Source organism: Protopterus annectens, chromosome 1.part2, assembly GCF_019279795.1.
Source record: "Protopterus annectens isolate FY-2018-M chromosome 1.part2, PAN1.0, whole genome shotgun sequence".
In the NCBI taxonomy this organism is placed as follows: Eukaryota; Metazoa; Chordata; order Ceratodontiformes; family Protopteridae; genus Protopterus; species Protopterus annectens.
The window spans coordinates 933,526,170-933,553,646 of NC_056727.1; the positions used below are offsets into that span (position 1 = coordinate 933,526,170).

Here is a 27,477-nt window from a genome sequence, read left to right on the forward strand (position 1 = left end):
GATGTCCTTGTAATAGGTTTTATGTGGGTGAGTCCAAAAGGGCTTTTAAAGTAAGACTATTTGAACATGTTCGTGATATAGTAAATAAAAAGGAACAGAGTTCAGTGGCACAACATTTCGTAGAAGCATATGGTTGTTCTGTTTGGTTTACAAGCCACTAGTTTGGAAAAAAATAGATTGTGGCTTTTTGGATGAGGGCATTAGTAAGAATAACCTTCTTTATAAAGAAACAGTGTATATATTAAAGTTTGATACTTTGTTTACTAGGGGTATGAATGTTGATTTTTATTGGCATTTATTGCTTTAAAGGAAGTGCATTTTAAGTATTTGAGGACATTAATTACTGACTTTATTATTGTTTAATTGCTTATATTAGTAATGTATATAAAGCAAGTGTTTGATGTGAATTAATTGTGTACTCCAAGAAGACAATGTATGCCGAAATGTCCGAGAGGAATACGTTTTATTCATTGGGCTCCTGGTCTTTGTTCGTCGTCATATTTGCTGCTCTTTTTGCTTTGCTTTCACATTTGTTCCTGCCTTAAGAAGCTTGGCTATTTTTATAAGATACCAGAGGTTTTTGAGTACCTCTGAGGATCTTTCTTCAGACCCTGCTGTGGTTTCTCTTTTTCTACTGACGAGCCATCCAAACTTTTGTACTCTTTCAACCACTACTACTGATAGGCTATGAAAAGGCTGGTTAAAACAACACTTCCCCCACTCTTGTCTTTCAAGGCATTCAATTGCCAAACACATATGAACAGGTATGTTTTGGCCTTTTGTCTCAACTTGGGAGTGTTTTGTCAGATTTTCAACATTTTGAAGGCAAGACTGATGCCCTCCTTATTGTGTTTCACTTCTCAGGTTGCCCATCACTCCATCAGATGTAGTGATGCAGCTGATGCATCCTCTAATGCTACTGCTGTAGGTATACTTATGAGAAGGTGCTCTTGTCTTTGCCTCCAGCCTGTACCTGATGATATTAAGGCCAAGCTCCTCTATTATCCTTTGGGTAATCAAAATCTCTTTGGTGCAGCTGCTGCTGACTTGTCTAAGACTGGAAGACAGATGAAGTGATGCAGGATCTTACATTTTTGTTTCTCCCATACCCAAATTTCAGAGAAGCTGTCATGAGTCTGCCTTTGTATTTAGGCAGCTTTGTCAGCCTTCTAAGGGGAAAGACCGATGTCCTTCAAGGATGCATCTGCAGTCATCACATATGGGTTGTCCTGCCTCAAGCAGCCCTTCGGTCAGCCGGATTCCAAAGTCTGGGTCCGGCGTCGGCTGATGTCGCCCTGTCCCTGACCTCAGAGCGCCTGGGGTATAAAAGCGTCAGCCGACGCCATCTTCCTCAGTCTTTCTTGCCGCGTGGTGCCCGAAGCAGAAGCAGTTCGCAAGTGCCGGTCGGCCAACTCCTGTAATTCAGCTACCGAAGACTTCAAAAGCTAAGTACCCCGTTGGGGGGCTCTTTCTTGCCTCAGCCGATGTCAGATAAAGTTAATAATTGCTTAACTTGTGGGAAACAAATACCTCATATGGATTTCCACTCTTACTGCCTCCCCTGCCTAGGCCCAGACCAAGACGTCTCTGCCTGTTCAGCCTGTGCTTCCTTCAACCGACGCACTCTTAGACGTCGGGTGGAGTTTGCAGAGGAATTTTTTGGGGCTAGTTTTTCGTACAATATGCCATCTGAGACTCCGACTTCACATTTAGCAAAGAAACGGAAGGACAAGGACCGACGCACGACGGCCGCGGTTTCGGCTGAAACCACGGCCAGGCCTACCGCGAGGGTCTCTGCTGAAACTACTTCCGACCCCCGAAACCGCTCAACCGGCAACCTCGGCCCTGGAGGCCCCAGCTGAGTCGGTTATTGAAATTTCCTTCAGAAACTGGTGTCTTGGAAACTTCCGACACCATTCCTCTAGATAAAACTACACCGGCATGTGGTGCAGCCAGGCCTCCTGCATCCATGTCCATAAAGGCATTCACCAGGGCTAAAGCTGCTAAACACACAAAAGCTATGCCTCCCAGGGTTATTCCTCGGGGACCCATTACAAGTTCTCAGATTCTAACCTTAGCAGAGGACCTTATTTCCTTAATTAGGGGCTCTCAACCCCATCCGGACAGGGGCTCTCAACCTCCTCTAGACAAAAGGCCCAGGGTTGAGTCCTCTGATCCCCACTCCTCAGAGGAGGCCTCTGATGGCTCTGCTCTCTGACTACCAGGAGGAGGTTTTTTCGGCCTACGAGGATTCTGATGCAGAGGAATCTATCCCCTCTGCCTCCCCTCCTGAAGAACTATCCTTCGGGGAGACCCTTCACTCTGAGAGAGCATTTCAAATGGCAGGGCCAGGATTTCTCTGATTCCAGGAAAAGATTAAGAATTTTTCTGCATTTACCTCAGCATAGACCTTTGGCTATTCCTCCTGTATTGAATGTCATTGATGATGTGTACTCTGAGTCTAGCATAACCCCTGACACTCTTCCTCCGGCCCCTGTCAAACCAGATAGGTACTACAGGGTCCCGGACTCGCATCATTTTCTTTACAAGGCCCACTCTGCTGATCCAGAAACTATTTCCCAGGGCCCTAAAGGGGTGGCAGCTGCCACAACTAAAAATCCACTCCCTTCTGAAAGGGAGTCCAGGGCTTTAGAGAGATGGGGTAAAAAAGTGTATACTTCTGCTACTCTTTCTATGAGGGCATTAAATTGTCAATTTCATATGATACAGTACCACGAGTATTTGCTAGATGAATTGCACAGGAAACTGTCTTCACCTGAACCCCTAGATCGCAAATCACTTCAGGATCTGGTACATAACTCCCAGCAGGTTAGCAACCATTTCTTACAGTGTGGTTATGATGCATTGGAAGCTTCATGTAGGTCAGCTATGACAGGTGCAGTCATACGTAGGCATGCTTGGCTGAAGGAACCATCTCTGCCAGACCATGTTAAAGCTAAGCTTCTGGATGCTCCACTGCTCAGGAGGTCTTAAAGAAATTTGAGGAAAGGCAAAATCTGTACAAACAGTCAAAGATTTTCTACAAGTCCAACCACCAAGATTCAGCAGAAATTGGCCTACCAAGAATTGGTCCTTTCCGGACACAGAAAAATTTCAGAGAGGCAAGAACAGGCGTGCCAGAGGTAGAGGGCAAGCTAGAGGCTCCTACAGAGGACGTCAATGGCAGCCTCCCAACCAGAGAGGTAGTGCAGGACCTACAACTGCTGCACAAGGACAGATTTAATGACTTTGCTTTGACTCCGCCAACCAGGGCTCAATTAGAAGCACCTTTGGGCGGAAAGCTTTCTTTATTCTCAGAAAATTGGCACAGTATTACAAGAGACAAATGGACACTGTAAATAACAAAGGATACAGGTTCCATTTTCACACATTGCCAAAAAGAAAGGGCATGCCAGACCTGCCACCAAATCAAAAGGCAGAGGCTTTGAAACAAATCTCCAACTTAATGCAAATGAAAGCTATAGAAAAGGTTCCTCTTTCAGAACAAGGCCAAGGATTTTATTCCAGACTATTCCTTGTTCCAAGAAAAGAAAATCAATGGAGTCCTATTCTCGACTTGTCCGCACTGAATATTCATCTCATTGTGCCAAAATTCAAAATGCTGACTCTACAGCAACTCCTTCCCATGCTGGGCAAGGGGTCTTGGCTAGTGACTCTGGACCTCAAGGAGGCATACCTGCATGTCCCTATCAGACAAAGTTGCAGAAGACACCTCAGATTTCTTGCAGGTTCAGAGCATTATCAATTCTCAGCATTACTCTTTGGCTTATCTACTGCGCCCAGAGTATTCACGAAATGCCTGGCATCAGTAATTGCACACTGCAGACTTCAGGAGATGCATATATCCCCATATCTGGACGACTGCCTTATACAAGCGGACCGCCAACAAATTTTGGTAAAACACTTGAATTATGCCATTTATCTTCTTCAGGCCTTGGGATATACAGTCAACATTCACAAGTCAGGACTTGTACCGTCCCAAAGAATAACTTTTCTGGGTGCGGATCTAGACACAACCACCCAAATGGCTTTCCTCACAGAAGAAAAACAAAACCAACTACCGGATTACTTCAAAAACCTGTCAAGACAAACTCAGCTGACTGCAAGGAAAATCCTGCAGGCCCTGGGTTACATGGCTTCTTGCATTCTTCTGATTCCTCAAGTAAGGCTACATATGAGGAAACTCCAATGGTACCTAAGGAGTTTATGGACTCAGCACAGTCACAGCTTGGAAACTTTGATACCACTCATCCCATGCCTTCAAAGGGAATTTCTGTGGTGGGATAAAGCAAGCCAGTCAAACAGGGGATGTTATGTGATCCTATCTCGCCTACATTCTGACTGATGGGTTCGGAGCCGATCCCTCGGCTCCGACTCGGCACGCTTATGCTATAGAGCGAGGCCTCTAATTGGCTGAGCTATCTTTATCCAAGGATGCACCACCACTAATCCCCCAGATCTCGTTTGCCGCTTACAGAGCTTGGACGTGGTCTCAGCATTGGCTGGGCCAAGTACTATTATTAGGCTTTTTTCCTGTCAGTATTTGCTTCATTTAAAACCAAAAGCTGTTTTAACGGCTATTCTTTGTGTACGAGTGTTTTTGTGGAGTTTGGTTGAAATTTTCGTGTTTTTTCCTGTCAGAGAAGGTTCCCGTTTAAGTTAGAGGGGCCTTCCCCTGTGGTTACTACTGCCTTAGTGGTTGTGTGTGGGTCAAGTACCCGTTTAAGTTAGACGGTCTTGACCCTCCTTTTCTCCCTTTCTCTTTCAACAATCTTGTGTGTAAAAAAAAGAGTTCTTTAGTTTAAATATTTAACACTAATCCAGTGGCATATATATTTTGGTTCTTGTGTGTCAAACCCTTTGTTGTTTAGTTGTGGTTATCTATTTTTGTAGCCTGATTATGTCTAAAGAGCATAAACCCTCCGGGTTTAAAAAGTGCACGAGGTTCATAGGTTCATAGGTTTATACTAGGCTATCTGCCCTAAGGCATTTATAAGCCTAGCCCAAATTATTGTGGCTTACGCCACCCCTTATATGAAAAAATACTGTGCCCATTAGTTTGTTGTGCCTCTGTCCAGCAGTGACCCAGAGATGATTCCCGGGTTAAACCTACGATCTCCCCCCCACAGGTCTAGATTTCTTGAACAGAGTCAGCGAGGTGCTCTGCCTCACATGGACCGGGATTTTATTCCACAGCATAGGAGTCTCTTGAGTGATAAATCTCCTCCTCAGCCGCGTCCTATTTATATCCGTGCTAAGGTTTAAGTCTGTGGCTTCAAAATGTCCATTACGGACGACCACTCCTCATGCGTCTATTGTCTAGGTGCAAAACATCTGCAAGAATCGTGCAGTGTATGCCATGCGTTTTCTTCGAGTCCTCCAGGAGAGGAAAAACAAATTAATCCTCAAAGGATTAATCAAGCCTTCCTTCGAGGAGGCTTTATCTTCCTCTCCGTCTCCTTCTAAAAAGAGGAAAGCGTCTGCTCCGACCAGTCAGTTGGAACCGACCGCTAAGAAGACTAAGCAGACTTCTCCATCGGCTCCACGGACTTCGGAGCCGAGGTCGGAACGGTCTGCCTCGATGCCTCCAGCCTCGACCCCTCTGGTTTCGGAGCCGAGGTCTGGGGCATCGAGAGGCGGGTCACCCTCATCGGCTCCACTGATATTGGAGCCGATAAGGGTCATCGGCTCAGACTCTTCCCCCTCGGAGCCGAAGTCCTTATCGGCAGAGGGAAATTTCCTTGAAAGTTTCCTTGGAGCCGATAATTGTTGAGTCATTTCGGAGCCGGTCCCCGAGCCCATTGGAGCCGATGGAGAAATCGGTTCGGGCCCGATCGGTATCCTCGAGATCATCCAAGATGTCTGATTCGGACATCGACAGGGTGCTCCTTCGACTCTTCCAGTCTCCGGTGTTCCAAAAGATGGTTTCGGCTCCAGCCCATTTGGCTTCGGAGCCGATGGTCCACCCCCCTACTGTATTTCCTCCTCCAACAGCTTTGGCACCGTTGGAGCAGGTGCTGGTGGAACCAGTGGAGGTGTTAGGGTCGGGCCTGACCCTTGCTCCGACTCCGGCTCTTGGGTCGGAGTTCAGTGCACGGACTTCTTCCTTCGGCCCTGGGGGGGAGGCTTCGGGATTGATGCTTTCGGTCCCAAGTCTCCCTCTTGGTGCGTCGGCGGTGGGATTACCGTCCACTGTCGTGGTCACGGAGGGGGGACCCTCCCAGGATTCTGGTGGTCCCGCCTTCAGGGCTATGAGGAGTGCTTTAGCCAAATCTTCCTTGGCTACCTCCACAGTTTCCCCAGCTCCTTCCCTACATTTGGAGACTGGGTCGTTTGCAGTCCCCCTGTCCGTAGACAGCGGAGCCCCTGGGCCTCAGGTTACCCCCGCTGGGGTTTCTCCCCCTCCTGGAGGTCCTTCTGAAGCCTCTTCGGAAGAACCTCCCAGGAAGAGAACGTGCAAGAGGAAGCACGTTGACTCCCCTGACGAGTCTTTGACATCTGACACTGATCTCGATGATGCAGAGGGGTCCCCCAAGTCGTCCTCGGATGATGTCTCCTTTGCAGACATCCTAGAAGCCCTAAAACAACGAGGCGGCTGGCAGTCCAAACCTCCCTCTGCTGATGAGTCGGTGTTCCTGAAGGCCTTCGGGGCTCAGCCCTCCACCTCCTGGGTGTCTCCGCCCTACGACGAGCTCTTGGATTTGATCTGTCGAAGGGCGTGGGAACACCCAGACTCTGTGAAACTGGTGCCCGCTCATCCGAACAAATTTCTCTCGGCGCCCCCGGATAGAGAGTTCCTTACGAAAGGTGTGGCTGTAGATGCTATGGTGGTGGCATCTGCTACCCAGCAAGATGTAGCAGAGGCTTCTATGTCAGTCCATCCTCCTAATAAGGAGTCTAGGAGCATGGATCGGTACGGTAAGCGCACCCTTAGTTCAGCGGCCTTTACACTGAGGTCTTTGAACTACCTGACGCACTTTACGAGATTTCAGAGGGATCTGATTAAGGAGCTATCCGATACCCTCTTGGGTAACCTGCCTGAGGAGCTGGCCCAGACGGTTGGATCTCAGCTGGCTACAATGTCGTCCATTGCTAACTCGTCCATGAGGCTCATTTCAGATGCGGCAAGGCGAGTAGAGCGGCGGTACGGGCATTGCTCTACGGAGGCAAGCCTGGCTCCGCCTGTGTCATTTCGCGGAGGCCTTTAAGTCTTCATTTGCCGACGCCCCCTTTGATGGGTCCTCCTGTTTGGACCCAAGGTAAAGACACACTTACCCGCTGTGAACAGGAGGGTAAGACTCTGACTGCCGTGGGGCACGATTTTCCACTCCCTTCGGCCTTATCCCAAGGCTAAAAGAGGAGGGAAAATGTGGTTCCGAGATCTCCAGAAGTCTTACCCTCTCAGCAGGAAGGTTCCCTCCAGAGGCAGAGGAGGGGGAAATTCATCCGGAAGACGCCGTCCCAGAGGCGGCAGAGGCCCTCGCAACACTGGGGACCGCGAGTCCTTTCGTGGCTCTTCAGCTTTTCATAGTCCCTGAGGGATTGCCCGGCTGTGCTGCTCGAGCCAGTCGGGGTCGCTGAAGCACCTGAAGGCCTGGGAAGGGATCGCTCAGGACCGATGGGTGCTTCGGATTATCGCCAGAGGTTACTCCATTCCATTCTCTTGCCCCCCCCCCCCCCAGTCCAAAAAAATCCCGGACCCGCCACCCAGTCAACGGGATACCGCAGCCTCAGAAATTTCAAAGCTGCTGCAAAAAGGAGTCATCCAACCGGTCCCCGCAGACCAGATCGGATTAGGGACTTACTCGAGATTCTTTTTGGTGCCAAAAAAGACCGGGCACTTGAGGCCCATTTTGGACCTAAGCATCCTAAACCGTTCAGTCAGGAAGTCCAAGTTCTGAATGGTCATTCTACAAACCATTCTCACATTGTTGGAGAAGGGTGTTTGGATGTGCTCCATAGATCTCAAGGACGCGTATTATCATGTCAGAATACATCAAACATCCAGGAGACATCTGCGCTTCAGCCTAGGAGGCAGTCATTTTCAGTTCCGTGCGCTGCCCTTTGGTCTCACCACAGCCCCCAGGGTGTTCAACAAATGCTTGGCAGTAGTGACTGCTCACCTGAGAAGTCTAGGATTCCAGGTGTTTCCGTACCTAGACGACTGGCTCCTAACTGCCACCTCCAAGCATCTACTTCTGCGGAGCCTACAAGCCACTATATCACTGGGCAATTCCCTTGGAATCACCTTCAATTGGCCAAAGTCTGTGTTGCGGCCATCTCAAAGAATAAGATTCATAGGGGTAGAGATAGATTCAAACCAGATGCGGGTCCATCTACCTACAGACAGAATTCAAACCATTCAAAATCAAGTTCGAGCCTTACTCCCCAGGTCCAAAGCCCCAGCCAGAATGGTCCTGCAGCTATTGGGATCCATGTCTGCCACGGTTCTGCTAGTTCCCTTGGCAAGGTTGCACATGAGAATCCTCCAGTGGCTTCTTTCAACTCAGTGGTCCTTTCAGGAACTCCCTCTCAATCACCTCATATGGATCACGGAATCTTGCAAACGGGACCTTCGCTGGTGGCTAGTGTCTTCAATTTGGATCAGGGACAACCCTTTGTTCTCCCTCCTCCGGCGGCCACTTTGACCACGGACGCCTCCCAGATGGGGTGGGGGGGGCATTCCCTGGGCAGGTCAGTCCAAGGCAAATGGCACCCGGAAGAGACCCCTCTTCACATCAACATCCTAGAAATGAGGGCAGTACTCCTGTCCCTTCAAGCCCTTCACGATTATCTCCCTCAGGGCGTAATTGCTGTTCACTCAGACAACATGTCAGTTGTCTGGTACCTGAATAAACAGGGAGGGACCAGATCCTATCCTCTTTGCAGAGAAGCCATGAGAGTTTGGGAATGGGCAGTCTCGACCAAACACTTCCTAGTGGCTACTCACATACCGGGCAAGTCCAATGTCATAGCCGACAGGTTGAGCAGAACCATCCTCTCTCCTCACGAATGGTCTCTGAATATGACAGTTACAAGGCAGATTTTCAGCAAATGGGGAGTTCCGTGTTGCGACCTCTTCGCGATTCCTCTGAATGCGAAGTGCAAAGAATTTTTCTCCCTAACCCGCCGGGAAGAGCCCCATGGACGATTAGTCCATCCTTGGCCCACCGCCTGCTTTATGCCTTCCTCCAGTTCCTCTCCTCCCAGGGTGATTCAAAGGCATCTCTTAGGGAGCAAGATGATCTTAATTGCTCCTTACTGGCCTCGTCAAGTGTGGTTTCCTATCTTCGAAACATGCTCTGGAAGGTCCATGGTTCCTGGACCAGGTCCCAGACCTACTGATTCATCAGTCGGGACTATTACACCAGTCCCTACACACCTTAAAATTGACGGCCTGGCTCCTCCTCTTCCGACGATAGTCAGGAGTCATACACTGGATCCAGATGTTGTGCACATATTATCTTCAGCCCACAAGTCTGCTACAAAGAAACTGTATTCTAGCAAATGGAAAAGGTTTGCTATTTGGGCTCAACTCCGGGGCCTGGACCCCATTTCTACTCCCGTGGCAGAAGTACTAAAATTCCTGACCTCTCTTTTCAATCAAGGCTCTTCAGTTTCTACCATCAAAGTACAATTGGCAGCAATTTCTAATTTTCATGAATCCATAGACCCACCTTTAATGAGCAACAGATTGTGTAAGACCTTCTTGAAAGGTGCTGCTCTATTAAGACCTCCGATTTCTCATCCTGCACCTCCATGGGATCTCGATATAGTGTTGCGTGCCTTGACTTCTTTTCCCTTTGAACCGCAGCTACCTGTGATCTAAAGTTTCTATCATGGAAGACAGCCTTTCTAGTGGCGATTACTTCAGCCAGAAGGGTTTCAGAACTTCAAGCTTTGTCAGTGAAACCCCGTGCTTGGTTTTTCATACAGACAGGGTATCCCTCAGACCAAATCCTTCTTTCGCTCCTAAAGTTTGTTCTACTTTATGCTTGCAACAATCGTTAGAGCTTCCAGTTTTTTCCCAAAATACTCTAATAAAGCGGAGTTTATATTCCACACACTAGATGTCCACAGACAGTTACGTTTTTATTTAGATAGGACCAAACAATCAAGGAAAACAGATCAGTTGTTTGTATCCTTTGCAGAAAACAAATTGGGCAACGCTGTCACAAAGGTCACTATTGCCAAATGGATCAGGGACTGTATTACTCAAGCTTATATTTATTCTAACAAAGAGCTTACCACCTCTGTCAAGGCTCATTCTACAAGGGCTATGGCTACTTTGGTAGCATTTCATTCTAAGCTTGCTATTGGTGACATTTGTGCTGCGGCTACATGGTCTTCCCCGCACACCTTCATTCCCCACTACAAATTAGATGTGGCATCTAGAGGACGAGCTTCATTTGGTTCCACAGTGCTCAGGAGTGTTTTCCAATGAGCCACCCGGGATTTAGGTGCTAGGGACGCTGTCCCATCAGTCAGAATGTAGGCGAGATAGGATCACATAACATCTTTTAGTTATGTACTCACCATAACTTCAGATGTATGGGATCCATCTCGCCTACATTCCTAATAACCCACCCTCCTTCCCCCTTCCTTGGAGATCAGAGGATATCAGAAGGTCCGAATCCTGTTGTTTCATCTTGAAACATCTAACAATGTTATATAAACAAGCTGTGCATGTGTGCATGAATGCGGACAAACAAGATCTGGGGGATTAGTGGTGGTGCATCCTGGGATAAAGATAGCTCAGCCAATTAGAGGCCTCGCTCTATAGCATAAGCGTGCCGAGTCGGAGCAGAGGGATCGGCTCCGAACCCATCAGTCAGAATGTAGGCGAGATGGATCCCAAACATCTGAAGTTATGGTGAGTACATAACTAAAAGTTTGCCCTTCAGCAAACCAATAGCCAGGCAAACCATTACAACGGACGCTTCAGACCACGGATGGGGAGCGCACATGGAAGGAAGATGCATTCAAGGACTATGGTCACAAAAAGAGCTACGCATGCACATAAACCAAAAGGAAATGCTGGCAGTGATGCATGCAATCGAGGCCTTCAAATTATTTCTACATCAAGGCCACCTGCTAATAAGGACAGACAACACTACAGCTATGTGGTACATTAAACAAGCAAGGAGGCACCCATTCCTACCCTCTTTGCAGACTGGCAATGAATCTATGGGAACTTTCCCCGACTCTCAATATACAGCTGCAATCCCAGTTTGTACCAGGAAAGGACAATATACTGGCGGACAGCTTAAGCAGGAACATCATGGATGCACACGAGTGGATGCTGCACCCAGACATCTTCCATCAGATAACACAATCTTGGGGGAGACCGGACATAGACCTCTTTGCCTCCCCACACAATCATCAGCTGGACAAATTCTGCACAAGGACATACCACCCACGAGCATGGAAAGTGGACACCCTCTCTTTCAGCTGGAGAGATCTAACTGTGTATGCATTCCCACCTCTTCCATTAATGACCAAGGTCTTACTGAAGATCAGGGCAGAGCAGCCAAGAGTGATTCTGATTGCTCCGGACTGGCCAAGACAGCACTGGTACCCATTGCTAAAGAGCATGTCACGGGCAAAACCATGGCTTCTACCACAATGGCCGCTTCTCCTGACACAGCACAATTACAAAACTCTGCATTCCAACCTGAAAACATTACAGCTAGCTGCCTGGAAAATACCTTGACTCATCACCAGGATAAGCTATCCAAGAGAGTGAAGGATATCATCATGGAAGCTCGCAGGCCTTCCACATGAAAGGCATACTCGGCAAAATGGAAAAGATTTCACACCTGGAGCACCTCAAAGGGCCTAGATGCAACAGTTATGAACATGGCGCATATCCTGGAATATTTAGCAGAAATGCTCCACAATGGCCTGTCTTACTCTTCCATTAAAATTCATGCTTCAGCAATTTCAGCAGAGTACAACACTGATCCTCCTGTCTTCTCTCATCTTCTGCTAAGACAGTTTCTAAGAGGAATTAAAAACATCAATCCTCCAAGGAAACCACCACTGCCTACTTGGGACCTTAACTTTGTGTTGGAAAAACTAACACTGCCTCCCTTTGAACCAGCAGCATCTGCAGAACTACAGTTCCTCTCATGGAAGACTGCCTTCCTTCTGGCCATAACCTCAGCAAGAAGAGTATCTGAGTTACAGGCCCTCATGGCAATACATCCATTTCTTATTTTTCATCAAGACAAAGTCTCATTGAGAACCAATCCTTCATTTATGCCAAAGGTGGTATCTAGGGTCTCATTAAACCAAGCTATTCACCTGCCTACCTTCTTTCCAAATCCACAAAACAAAGGGGAAAAGCTTCTGCACACCCTGGACATACAGTTGCGCTACTACTTGGACAGAACAAAAAATTACAGAAAAACTGACCAGTTGTTTGTAGCATATGCTGCTGGTGCACAAGGAAAAGCTATTTCAAAACAGACTATTTCAAAATGGATAGGGAATTGCATTTGTTTCTGTTACTCCTTTCATGGAAAAACTTTGCCAGCTAACAGTAGACCTCATTCGACCAGAGCCACAGCCACCTCCACAGCCTTCTTAAGAGGGGTGGCTACCAAGGACATTTTAGAAGCTGCTACATGGAGCTCCGTGCATACATTTTCCAAGCATTACAACTTGCCTATATATTCCAGATCCAGAGCAGGCTTTGCTACGGCAGTCCTGCAGGGCATTTTAGCTACACCATCCTTTACATAGATCCTCCACCCCCAGATTGGCTATGGTATTCTACCCATATGTGATGACTGCAGATGCATCCTTGAAGGACATAGTACAGTTTTGTACCTACCATAAATGTAGATGTCCGATAGGTATGCATCTGCAGTCAGGTTTACCCTCCCTCCTTCCCCTCTTTGGTATTTCTTGGGTACGTTCCCCTCTCATAGCTAGCTGGGGTTATCTTTTATGGTGTATTTGTTTTTATATATGTATATATTTTTGTGCATGTTTGAAATTTATTGCATTTCTCCAAATTTAGCCTTCCTTAGAGGGCACCTGGCATCTGGGGCAAGAAAAACTGAGGAAGATGGCGTCGGCTGACGCTTATACCCCAGGCTCTGGCGCCGGGAAGGCGACATCAGCTGACGCCGGACCCAGACTTTGGAATCCGGCCGACCGAAGGGCTGCCTGAGGCAGGACAACCCATATGTGATGACTGCAGATGCATACCTATTGGACATCTACATTTATGGTAGGTACAAAACTGTACTTTTCCCTCCCTCCTTCCCCTCTTGGGACAGGCCTATAGGCTAGCACATCCTCATACAACCTGATTGGGGTATTCTTTTTTGATGTATTTGCTTGCAACTACTGTATTTTGATTATATTGCACTGCATTATTACACAAACTTATGTATTTCCTTCCTTCTGGGGGCACCTGACATCTGGGGCAAGAAAAACTGAAGAAAATGGTGTCTGCTTGTTCCTTTATACCCCTGTCGCACTGACGTCAGGGAAGAAGCGACGACAACAGACGCCGGACCTAGACTTTGGAATTCGGCCGACCGAGGACCTGCCTGACGGCAGGAGAACCAATCTGTTATGACTGCAGCTGTATTAGCACTCGAACATCTACATTTATGGTAGGTACAAAACTGTACTTTCTCTGCACTGCCCTTTGGCTTATCTGCTGCACCCAGGGTCTTTACATAGTGCCTGGCCCCAGTAATTGCATTCTGCAGACATAGAGGAATACAAATATATCCTTATTTGGACTACTCTCATTCAAGCAGAGAACAAGGTCATTCTACTTCAGCATCTGGCATTTGTGAAAAGTATTTTAACATGCTTAGGGTACACAGTCAACGAAAAATCAAAACTAGTACCCTCTCAAGAGATATTCCTGGGTGCAAACTTAAATATAACTGCCCAGATGGCTTATCTCACGCCAGACAAAGACAACCGACTACCTATTTCAAAATGTTGGCAACAAAGGCCCAGTTATCTGCAAGAAAGATTCTGCAGGCTTTGGGCATCATGGCATCCTGCATGCTACTAATTCCATATGCGAGACTGAATATGAGGAAGCTTCAATGGTACCTAAAAAGTGTTTGGACTCAACATTGCCACAGCCTGGAAACAATCATTACTCTTATCCCCTGCCTGCAACAGGAGTTTTGATGGTGGGCAAAGGCTTGTCACCAGAACAAGGGACAGCCATTCACATTACCCCCAGCCAGGCAGACACTGACAACAGATGCATTATATTACTTCTGGGGGGCCCACATGGCAGGAATATGCATTCAGGGCACATGGTCCTCAAACCAAATGCATCTACATATCATTCAAAAAGAGATGCTAGCTGCTCAAAATGCACTGACAGCCTTCAAGGACCTACTTTATCCAGGGCAACTACTGATAGACAGACAACACCACGGTCATGTGGTATATAAACAAGCAGGGAGGCACACATTCATACCCCCCTTTGCAGACCAGCCATGACTTTGGTGGACACGGCTTTGATTTACCAAATACATCTGCAGGCACAATTCCTGCCAGGAAAGGAAAATACTCTGGCAGACAAACTAAGCAGAAACCTCATGGATCCCCATGAGTGGCAGCTGGATCCACAAGTCTTCAGCATGATAACAAGGAAATTGGGATGCCCGGACATAAATCTATTTGCCTCCCCTCACAACTACCAACTAAAAAGATTCTGCACATGGACTTATCACAGACAAGCATGGAAAGTGGACGCCTTATCTTTCAACTGGAAAAACCATCAGTATATGCCTTTCTTCCCCAAGGTACTGCAAAAGGTCAGACAGGAGAAGCCAAAGATGATACTGATTGCCCCAGACTGGCCCCGACCTGTACTGGTATCTGATCTTAAGGAACTTGTCTCACTGCCCAGCCTGGACCTTACCTCAAATACCTCCTCTACTGTCCCAACAAAACAATCAGATGCTGCATAGCCAACTCAGGACTCTAAACTTGGCAGCATGGCGGATAATGTAGCCATACAAAGCACACACCTCAGTAAAGCTGTGATGGATATCGTTTTGAAAGCCAGAAGGCCTAGTACTAGGAAATCTTATGCTGGAAAATGGAAGAGATTTTGTGCTTGGAACCAAGCACAAGGAAACTGATACAACTGTACCAACTATTCCTCAGATTTTGCAATACTTAACTGAGATGCTGGACAAAGGCCTATCTTTTTCATCAATTAAAATTCATGCCTCTTTCATTTCGGCTTATTACAATACAGAGCCACCAATCTTTTCTCATCCTTTATTGAGGCAGTACCTCGGGGGAGCCAAAAATTTAAGGCCCCCAAGATCATCACCAATACCTGCATGGGACCTAAATTGTGTCTTGGAAAAACTCACCCTGCCTCCTTTTGAGCCAGCTGCTACTGATTAAAGTTCTTATCTTGGAAAACAGCTCTGCTCCTAGCAATAACTTCTGCAAGACGATTGTCAGAGCTACAGGCTCTCATGGCTGTGAAACCTTTTATCATTTTTTTATCTAGACATGGTCTCTCTGAGGACAAACCCAACATTTATGCCTAGGGTGGTGTCCAGTGTGGCCCTTAACCCAACTATTCATATGCCAACTTTTTATCCAAATCCATAGAACAAGGGGGAGAGAATTCTGCATTCTTTGGACGTACACAGACAGCTTAGATTCTGTTTGGACAAAACTAAAGTTTTCAGGAAGACAGAGCAATTAGTAGTGGCATATGCTGCAGGATCACAAGGAAAGGCCATCTCCAAGCAGACTATTTCAAAGTAGATAGGCCATTGCATTCGTTTCTGCTATTCACAGCATGGTAAGTCAGTGCCTAAGGGCATTAGGCCAGATTCAACCAGAGCTGCAGCAACTTCAGCAGCCTTTCTCGGGGGAGTACCAACCAAAGACATTTTAGAGGCTGCTACTTGAAGTTCAGAGCACACCTTTACAAAGCATTGTCATCTGCCACTTTACTCTAAATCCAGGGCAGACTTTGCCACTGCAGTTCTGCAGGGCCTCATAGCTGCTCCTAATGTTGTTTAGATCCAGCCTCCCAACCATAGCTTTGGGACTCTACCCAAATGTAATTACTGCAACAGTGAAACAAGAAGAACATAGTACAGCTGTGTACACTTACTATAAATGTAGATGTTGGAGTGTATTCATTGTTGCAGTCCAGGTTACCCATCCGTCATCCCCCTTATTTCTACTGGAACTTATCTTCTCTGATTTATACAACCTATGTGGTGTATTTGCTTGTAGATGAAGGTAAAGTTTATATTGTTGAATCTATTTTATATATATCTCTATATCTCTGTCTCTATCTCTGTCTCTGTCTCTCTCTATGTAGATATATATATATATATATATATATATATATATATATATATATATATGTAGATAAGATCTAAAAACTTTTGGCTATCCTTTGGAGGGCACCTGACATCCGGGGCAAGAAAAACTGAAGAAAAATGCGTCGGCTGCATCTTTTATACCCCTGACGACCTGATGTCAGGGAAGGGGCCACAGCAACCGACACAGGACCCGAAGACCTTGGAATTCAGGCTGACTGAGGGCAACCTGCCAGCAGGATTACCCAGATGTAATGACTGCAACGGTGAATACATTATGGTAAGTGTACAAAACTGTACTTTCTGCAGGGCCTCATAGCTGCTCCTACTGCTGTCTAGCTCCAGCCTCCCAACCATAGCTTTGGGACTCAACCCAAATGTAATGACTGCAACAGTGAAATACGAAGAGCATAGTACAGTTGTGTACACTTACCATAAATGTAGATGTTAGTGTGTATTCACTGTTGCAGTCCAGGTTACCCTCCCGCCATCCCCCTTTTTCACCATGGATCTTCTTTCCTTCTCTGATTTATACAACCTATGTGGTGTATTTGCTTATAAATGAAGGTAAAATTTATATTGCTGCATTTACTGATATATATATATATATATATATATATATATATATATATATATATATATATATATATATGTATATATATATGTATACCTTTTAGGGGGCACCTGATATCTGGGGCAAGAAAAACTGAAGAAAATGGTGTCTGCTGCTTTTTTTATACCCCTGACGAACTGACGTCGGGGAAGGGGTGACAGCAGCCGACACAGGACCCAAGACTTTTGAATTCAAGCTGGCTGAGAGCAACCTGCCAGCAGGATAACCCAAATGTAATGACTGCAACACTGAATACACTCGAACATCTACATTTATGGTAAGTGTACACAACTGTACTTTATACTTTATTTTTCTGCAACATTCCCTCCCTCCATCCCCCAGACCTTGTCCTGTCTTTTCAGGTTTGGTTCATTGGGCTGAGTTGCTTATATATTTAGTTGCAGCAAACTCGATCTGAGGGAAGTTAGGAGATGTTAGTGCATTGTGGGTAAGGGGAGGAGCTTGGAGCAGATGCTAGAAAAAAAGTTGCTGGCTCGAATCCGTATACCCACTGGTTGCAGAAATATGAAGTATGGCACATTATGGTGAGTACATAACTTTTTTTTTTTCATATTACTACTTTGTACTAGGTATAGTGTTTTTTTGGTGTGGGTCATCTAAGATTAAGGAATATAAATACATACATGGTGCATCATCACGTGTACATGAGGAGGCAATGTTTGTGTAGTGTAGGTATAATATACAAATGTATCACAAATGCAGAATTTACTAGTTTTACTGTTTAATTTCATATAGTTTGATATTTGAGAGGTGTCTGGCGTTTTATATCATTGTGTGTTTTAAGTCTTGCTTGAGAAATGACAACTGAAAAAGTTTATCTGGAATGAGAACGGTTGTGCATGGAGAAGACTGGAGATTTTGGGTTTCAGATTGTAGATGTGTTTTCTTATTGCTGAGAGTGGATGCATTCAAGGGTCCCATTGTAGCCTAAATGGGACTTGGTATAAAGTATATTCTGGAACAGATTATAACTTTGTCATTATTTAATCTTATTTTATATTTTGAAGCAGCAACGGACTGAAAATAGCTACAGCAGGATCATTAGCGAAGGTATTGGAAATGGAGAAAAGTTTGCAACAGTCAATAAAATAATTGATGTAAGTAGGCTGAAATGGACAGAGCATTTGTTTTAATCTTGTTTAAGCAAGTTTTATTTTTCAGTTAATGACAAATTGCACTGAGCATTATTACATTGTTGCCTCTTATTACATTTATTCTGTTAATGCTTTGTGTAGTCAAACAGTAAATTTAGCATTGTGGAAGAAGCGAAGCATGCTTTTAAGCATGTTTTATAAGCAGAAAATTGCTTCTTGCTAAGGATTATAAGCCCACTGAGGAAAGGTGAAATGGCAGCGTACCGATCAGTGTTGTCTTTTCCATCTGCCTCAACCGTTTAGTACATCTGATCTGAATGGACCCCTGTTTGACACTTTTAGAATTTGACTCCAAGGTTCAGGCTACTCCCTTTCCCGAACAGCATCTCCATTCTACCAGTCATTCTGATCTCATTTTGCTGCTTTTAAACACTGGCGTTGTTGCCAAGATGTAGTGCTGTGTTTTAGAATCTTCTGAAGAAGAGTGCCTTTTCCTGCTTATATTCCTGTCGGGGATTGTAAATCTTTCAACTGTGCTGTTATTCCTTAGTAGTATTTCAAACCTTTCTCAGGTTTCTCTTCAGTCAGTTTTTCTGTGTTTTACAGTTGTTCTTCATGTTTCACTGTTGCAGTCATTACACCCTCAGTCGGCCTGAATAACAAAGTCTTGGGTTCTGCGTCGGTTGCTGTCTCCTCTTCCATACCGTCAGATCGTCAGGTGCATAAATCATGCAGCCAATGCCATTTTATTCAGTCTTTCTTGTCACGTGGTGCCTGAAGCAGAAGCAGTTCGCAAGTGCCGGTCGGCCGACTCCTGAAATTTTCATATTCGAGTTTCAGAACCAAAGTCTTCAAACTAAACCTCAGTACCCTGTTGGGGAAACTTTTTCTTGCTCCTTACTGATGTCTGTAAGTTAATAATTGCATTACTTGTGGGAAGCAAATACCTCATAAGGATTTTCATTTGTACTGTATTCCTTGCATAGTCCCTGATCACAACGTGCGTTTCTGTCTGTTTTGTGCTAGATTTAACCAATGCACTGTTAAGCGTTGGTATATTTTTGCTTCTAAATATTTTAGTTCAAGATTTAATTATTCTGAAATGTCGTCTGTTAGCAATCAGACTATCAGAGTTCATAAAAATGCAAAGAAAGAGATGGACTGTCGAGGTCCAGAACAGACGACGAAGCTTCTCCTAAACCAGTCGCCTTTTCGCCGGTACTCGGTGAGGTGCTTTCGCAGCCCCTGATACCCGCTACTTTTGAGTCGCAGGCCTCTACAGAGACCCATTTGGAGTCCGGTATGCCGTGAGATTCTCAGAGTATTGAACCCGCGAATGTCTCTTCCTTGGATCGGTCCGGAGCCGCTGAGCAGGCACCGGCTTCGGAGGGTGTTTTCAGGCCTCAACATTTTTATATTAAACCAACACCAGCAACAAAAACAAGGTCAAAAACAACTTCTATGTCTAAAAAACCGATGCATGTGCCATGTGCTCAGGCCTCTATGCCTAAAATACAGATATTCAAAATGGCTGAGGATTTAATTACCTTGATCAGGGGTTCCCAACCTACCCCTGCTAAGAGGCCTAGGCAAGGCACTGATTATGAATCTTCAGATCATATTTCTTCTGATTCCTCTTCTGGTCAGGAATTTTCTATTCCACCCTATGAGGATTCTGATGCAGAGGAATCCATCCCATCTGCATCTCCTCCTGAGGATTACTCTTTTGGAGAGACTTTGCATACTTTAAGGGAACATTTTCACTGGGAGAGTCAGGACTTCTCTGAATCAAAAAAGAGGTTTAGGGATTTCCTTCTTCCTCAGCATAGGCCTTTGGCAATACCTGCTGTATTAGACATTGTGGATGATGTGTTTTCGGAGTCCAGCCTGGCTCCTAGTAAGCCAGACAGATATTACAGGGTTCCTGACTCCCACAAATTTCTTTTCAAAAATCTTGCTGCTGATCCTGAGATTATTTCTGAATCCTAAGGGTGTAAAGGCCTCTACAGCCAAAAATTGTACCCCTTCTGATAAGAGATTCCAGGGTGCTGGATAGATGGGGTAAGAAGGTTTATACGTCTGCAACCTTGGCAATCAGAGCTTTAAACTGCCAGTTTCATACGTTTAAATATCAACAGCATGTTATGGGCTTTGACACAAAATGATGATGATTTCTGATTGTGTGTAAAATAAGAGTTACAGGAATTGCATTTAGCAGAACAGATTGGAAAGCATGCTTTGCAATGTAGTTTTAATTCCTTGGAGGCCTCTTGTAGGGTTGCCGTTACTGGATCTGTGATTAGAAGGCATGCCTGGCTCAAGGAGCAAAATCTGCCTGATCATATTAAAGCAAAGTTGTTGGATGCCTCTTTACAGCATGATACTGTGTTTGGTAATAAGGCAGAAGAGGTTTTAAAGAAAATGGAAGACAAAGCTAAATCTGTGCAAACTGTAAAAGATTTCTTGCAAGTGCCGAGACCCAGGTTCAGTAGGCACTGGCCTACTAAAAATTGGTCCTTTTCTGTGTCCAACAGAGCCACTCAGGGCAAATCCAGGCGCTCAGAAGGCTCCTGATACCAATCACAGGGCTCTTACAGGTCAAAGCAATGGGGTGCCTCCACCTCTAAATCTGGAGGAAACAAAGCACAACCCTACAGTAAGCAGTCTCAAATGACTTTCCTTTACCATTACTAAGCACTTATCTTTTCGCAGCCCCCTTGGGGGAAAACTAGCACTTCATGCTCAAAATTGGCAGTTAATTACCCAGGACAAGTGGATATTAAACATAGTATCCCAGGGGTACATATTTAATTTCCATACTTTGCCAATTCCAAACGGATGGTTGGATCTGCCACAAAATCAGTGGGCAGAGGCCCAGAAACAAGTCAGGTCCCTCATGGATATGGAGGCTATTCAACCAGTTCCAGAAAAGGAAAAAGGACAAGGTTTTTATTCAAGACTTTTCCTGGTACCCTGAAAAGACAATTCATGGCGTCCAATACTGGACTTATCGATTCTGAACACATTCCTGGACATTCCATAATTCAGAATGCTGACATTACAACAGCTACTGCCTATGCCAGGCAGGAATGCTTGGTTAGTAACTCTAGACTTAAGAGGCATACCTGCATTTCCCAATAAGGGAGTCATGCAGAAGATACCTCCGCTTCAAAGCAGGTTTTTTGCATTACCAATTCTCTGTATTGCCCTTTAGCTTATCTACTGTGTCCATGGTGTTTACAAAGTGCCTGGCACCAATAATTGCATTCTGCAGACAAAGAAGTGTTCAAATTTATCCTTATCTGGACGATTGTCTCATTCAAGCAGAGGACGAGGATACTCTTCAACATCTGGCATTTGTAAAAAGGCTTCTACCATGCCTGGGGTACACCATAAATGAAATAACTGGTACCCTCTCAAATAATTACATTCCTGGGTGCAAGCTTGAATACAGCTGCCCAGATGGCTTACCTCCCGCCAGACAGACAAAGGCAGCTGACAACATACTTCAAACAAATGGCAACAAAAACCCAGTTATCTGCAAGACAAATTCTGCAGGCTTTGGGGTTCATGGCATCCTGCATTCTATTAATACCATATGCGAGACTGCATATGAGGAAACTTCAATGGTACCTAAAAGGTCTATGGAGTCAACATTGTCACGGCCTGGAAACAATGATTCCTCTCATTCCCTGCCTACAACAGGAGTTTCTTTGGTGGGCAGAGACATGTCACCAAAACAAGGGATTGTCATTCACTCTATCCCCTGCTACCCAAACCCTAACTACAGACGCAGCAGACTATGCTTGGGGGGGGCCCACCTGGCAGGGAGATCCATTCAGGGCAAATGGAGCCCAAACCAAATGCATCTGCATATCAGCCAGAAAGCGATGCTAGCTGTTCAGAATGCTCTGACAGCTTTCAAGGGCTTACTTCATCCAGGACAACTACTGATAGATGGACAACACCACAGTTATGTGGTACGTAAACAATCAGGGGGGTACACATTCCTACCCCCTTTGCAGACTAGCCATGGCTTTGTGGAAAACAGCCTTGACTTACCAATACATCTTCAAGCGCAATTCCTGCCAGGAAAGCAAAATAACTCTGGTAGACCTAAGCAGAAATCTTATGGACCCACACGAATGGAAACTGGATCCACATCTTCAGCATGTTAACACAGAAATGGGGGAGTTCAGACATAGATCTATTTGCCTCTCCCCAAAATTATTAGTTGGACAAATTCTGCACAAGAACTCATCACAAAAAAGCATGGAAAGTGGATGCTCTATCCTTCAGTTGGAAAAACCTGTCAGTCTAATCCTTTCCCCCCCTGCCTCTACTCTCCAAGGTATTACTAAAAGTCAGACAGGAAAAACCAAGAATGATCCTAATTGCTCCGGACTGGCCTCGCCAGCACTGGCACCCGCTTCTAAGGAATATGTCTCATCTTCCTCCATGGTACTTGCCTCAAATACCTGATCTACTGTCTCAGTAGAACTGTCAAATTCTGCACACTCCGCTCCAAACTCTGAATCTTGCAGCATGGCTAATCAATTAATTATTCAAATACCTCTCAGTAAATCTGTGATGGATGTCGTTTTGGAAGCCAGAAGGCCTAGTACTAGAAAATCTTATGCTGATAAATGGAAGAGATTCTGTGCTTGGAATCAAGCACAAGGAAATCGACTGAGCAAAGCCCAATATTCTTCAGATTTTAAAATATTTGACTGAGATGCTTGACAAGGGCTTATCTTTCTCTTCAATAAAAATCCATGACTCTGCCATCTTGGCTCATTACAACATAGAGCCTCCCCTCTTTTCTCATCCTCTGCTTAAACAGTATCTTAGAGGGGCCAAAAATTTAAGGCCTCCCAGAAGAGCAACAACTCCTGCATGGGACCTCAATTTTGTGCTTGAAAAAATTCACCCTGCCTCCTCTTGAACCAACAGCTACTGCGGATATAAAATTTCTATCTTGGAAAACAGTTTTTCTTTTGGCAGTCACTTCAGCAAGAAGGGTTTCAGAACTACAGGCTCTCATGGCAGTGGAGCCTTTTATTATATTTTACCCGGACATGGTGTCCCTCAGGACCAATTCTTTTATGCCTAAGGGTGGTATCCAGTGTGGCTGTTAACCAGACCATTCACCTGCCAACTTTTTACCCAAATCCGCAGAACAAGGGGGAGCGGATTCTGCATTCATTGGATGTACACAGACAACTAAGATTCTGCCTGAATAGGACCAAATCTCTAAGAAAGTTTGAGCAACTACTGGTAGCATTTGCTGCAGGGTCAGAGGGGAAGGCTGTATCAACGCAGACAATTTCTAAATGGATAAGCCACTGCATTCGTTTCTGCTATTTGCACCATAGTAAACCTGTGCCCAAGGGGATTACATCACATTCCACCAGGGCTGCCACTAGTTCAGCAGCTTTTCTCAGAGGGGTTCCAACCAAAGACATTCTAGAAGCTGCTACTTGGAGCTCTGTCCAAAGCTTCACAAAGCATTATCATTTACCTCTGTTCTCCAAATCCAGGGCAGGCTTTGCCACTGCAGTCCTGCAGGGCCTTATAGCCTCTCCTAATGCTGTTTAGTTCCATCCTCCCATCCATAGCTTTGGGATTCTACCCAAATGTAATGACTGCAACAATGAAACACGAAGAACATAGTACAGTTGTGTACACTTACCATAAATGTAGATGTTAGTGTATTCACTGTTGCAGTCTGGGTTACCCACCCGCCATCCCCCTTTCTATACCTTTTCTTTCCTTCACTATACTCAAAAGCCTTTGTGGTGTATTTGCTTTTAGCTGAAGGTAAAGCTTATGTTTCTAAAAGTTTGTGTCTTTCGGCTTTTCCCGGTTAGGTGTTGCCACAGCGGAACTCCGGTCCGCTAATGATTGGCAGTAGATTTTTACGTACTGGCTTCCCGGGCCTAATGCACAACCTTCAACAAAGGAACGCCCATTCACGCATGCCGCTATACAGAAGACCTTCTAACTGAGAATCGAACGGGCAATGTCTAATTGTGAGGCAACAACGCTACCGCAGCACCACCACCACAGTCTTAGGTTTCTAAAAGTGCATTTATGTATTTACTGTTTACTTGTATATATATTTTTGCTCCCCATTTGGGGGGCACCTGACATCTGGGGCAAGAAAAACTGAATAAAATGGCGTCAGCTGCATGTTTTATACCCCTGATTACCTGACGTCATGGAAGAGGAGACCGCAACCGATGCAGGACCCAAGACTTTGTTATTCAGGCCGACTGATGGCAACCTGCCAGCAGATTACCCAAATGTAATGACTGCAACAGTGACTACACTCTAACATCTACATTTATGTAAGTGTGCACAACTGTACTTAGTTAGCGGCTTGTTTTGCTTTTTTTTTTTTTTTCTCTCCTCTGAGAATGTCTGACCTATGGTTAAAGTACTTGGCATGCAGGCACAACATTTCATAAATATCAGGTGTGTTTATTGCTTTGTGGGTGGCTCGTTTGGAAAAGGCTTGTGGGCTTCAGACGACAGGCCATTGGGACGAGTGGGCCATACTTATTCTAAAGGGTCTTCTGGCTGACACTGCAGGATAACTGTCAACTTCATAGTCTGGCTCCTCTCAACCAAAGAAATTCTCAGACAAACCTTCAGAAAAAAAAAAACATAGGAAGGTGAAGCCTTTTAAGGAACTTGAAGCTGCTAAGGTTTCATGATTCTTGGACCCAACGGCTCTTACTTCATCTGCAAGCTCGGATTGAGTTAAGATTCGGTCCCTGACCATTTCTTGCTCTTAGGACAGCTCCAGGGAAAAAGCCAGTTCCAATCTATGTATGTGATCCCCCACCCCTCCCATTAGAGGCACTGTCTTCGAGGAGGCTCACAGAGGCAGATGTGGATAAGGATAATGGACTTCCTGAAGACCCATATTCATCTAGGGGTTCTTCCTGCTCCCCGCATTCCAGGGATTGGATGGTGTAGAACCTTTGTTTTCCACTCCTGTTTTAGTGTTGTTTTTCTGATCTGACCTTCGGATTAATCTCTGGGTACCCCCCCCCCCCATTGCATGGTACCCCTTTCAGCGCAAATAGTTTGGAAATCTTTGAGACTGACAGGGTATTTACCTCATCTGACTCTGTCAAATCTCAGTGTCCTGGTGCTGAGGAGCCAGCACCAGGGAGTTTGGGTCTACCGAGAGGGACAAAGCTGTCACTACCCCTCAAAGCCTTTGTCCCTCAACAGCTTGACCAGATCACAGCCAAGCCATTTCACGGGAAGATCTTTTTCTGTTGGAGTCTTTGGCCTATGAAAGTATTCCTCAGGGCCAGCTCCAATTTTCTTGGCTTTTGAAAAAGATTCTCTCCCTTTTGGGGGCGAGATCATCCTACTCTCTCCCAGATCTCTCTAGAACCCTTACTGCTTCAGGATTTTCAGTTTCCCTTCATACTCCTATCCTTGGGACAGTCGAACCCAGTTGGCCTCTGACAAGCCCATCCTTTGGGTTCCTCTGATGCTTCTGGTTCCTTTCTGGAAGCTCCTGTCCTGTAGAAACAAGAAACACCAAAAGTGTTTGGACTCTCCACAAAAGTCCCTCACGAAAGACGCTGACCTTGATGAGGGGGAAGGGTCCCTGAGGTCTCCCTTGGAAGATGTGTGCTTTGGAGATCTCCTTAAATTGTTCAGACAGAATGGAGGTTGGTCCACTGAAATCCATTTCCTGGAGGAGTCTGTGGTGTTGAGACCTTTGGGTCTGGGCCCTTCCACATCCTGGGTAATTCTTCCTGCATATGATTTAGTTGATATGCTGTACTAGTGGGCTTGGAAAGAGCCATATGTGGTGGAACCAATATCCTATAAGCCAAAGCAAAATTTTAGTCTCCCCAGTGAAAGCGCACAATGGAGGAAAAGGGTCCTCTGTTGGTGCAGTCATGATGGTAGCAGCCACTAAGAAGGAACCATCTGTTCCAAACACTGGATAGATTCTAGAAGTGAGTGCATTTTTTAATGACATATGCTGTATGTGCACTGAACTAAGTGGCTCACTTCACTCATTTGTAGAGGGATTTGACTAGAGAGATCTCAAAAGTACCTCTTTGATATGACAACAGAGTCCAAGAAACTGCTGGAATTGTAGTTTGGTACTATGCAATTCATTTCCAATGTGTTCATGCACTTATTGTCCAATGCTCCAGGTGGTACATCGAATGCAACAGGTACCAGCACTGCCATTTGCCTGCATGCATCTGTGTCACTTTGTGTAGAGCTTTAAGATTTCATTCTTGAATGCCCCTTTTTAATGTGTGCACTTTTTTTTAACTTGAGGATACTCTTAACAAGGAGTGATCAAGAGAGGGAACCTTCCTGCCATTGGAGTCTAATTTTTCACCCTACAGAGATCTTTTTCCTCTAATCAGAAACTGCGGCGGAGGGGACCCTTGTGGTTCTAGTCCCAGGGTTTTTTGTCCAGGACATTCCTGGGGAACAGAGCTCCTTGAGGTAGAGTGGAGCATGTGAATGGACATTGCCCTAGAAGCAGAGGTTGCTTGCAGTACCAAGGATTTTGCTGTTCATTCACTCAGAAATCCTTACAGTGTTGCTGAATGTTCTAGTGAGGTCACTGTTCCCCTGTACTCTTCACTTATCAGACCAATGATAGAGTACAATGCCCCATTCGGGATGTATCTCACCCGACATCTGCAGCAATTGGAGAGACCCCAAAAGTTCCTCACCAAAAGGATAAAGGGACTCCAAAATCTGTCATATGCTGCCAGATTGAAGAAACTCCAGCTCTATTCAGTTGCATACAGTCTGCTCAGAGGTGACATGTGCCTGACATACAAGGCCATGTCCAACCCGGAATTAATGGACATGCTCCACCTCAAAAAATCCAAATCTACCAAAACCACTAGAGCAAGCAACTTAAACCTTAGCACGGATATAAATAGGACGTGCTGGAGGGATAGATTTATCACTCAGACTCCCTATGCTGTGGAATAAAATCCCGGTCCATGTGAGGCAGAGCACCTCGCTGGCTCTGTTCAAGAGAAATCTTGACCTGTGGATGGGAGATCGTAGGTTTATCCCGGGAATCATCTCTGTGTCACTGCTGGACAGAGGCACAACAAACTAATGGGCACAGTATTTTTTCATATAAGGGGTGGCGTAAGCCACAAAAATTTGGGCTAGGCTTATAAATGCCTTAGGGCAGATAGCCTAGTATAAACCTATGAACCTATGAATGTTTGCCTGACGTGCTTGTCTCTGTACCCACATGCCTAGGCAGCCATCACTCAAGATTCATGGGTGCAAAAAAAAAAATGTCATGGGTGTTGCAAATCCTAACCACAGGCTATTTTATTCCCTTTCTCTCTCC

The 27,477-nt window shown here is 45.5% G+C and overlaps 1 protein-coding gene across 4 annotated transcripts in view; it reads left to right on the forward strand.

Moving 5' to 3' along the window:
- LBR (lamin B receptor) overlaps positions 1-27,477 on the forward strand; it is a 962,918-nt gene that overhangs the window by 277,525 nt on the left and 657,916 nt on the right. For 2 of the 4 annotated variants that reach the window (XM_044059838.1, XM_044059841.1), the window contains exon 4: positions 18,015-18,104. The exons of 1 other annotated variant lie outside the window; for it this stretch is intronic. In XM_044059838.1, coding sequence (XP_043915773.1) covers positions 18,015-18,104 — 90 coding nt within the window. The remainder of the gene's footprint in view (positions 1-18,014; positions 18,105-27,477) is intronic. One more of the 4 variants, XM_044059844.1, reaches the window with a different exon arrangement.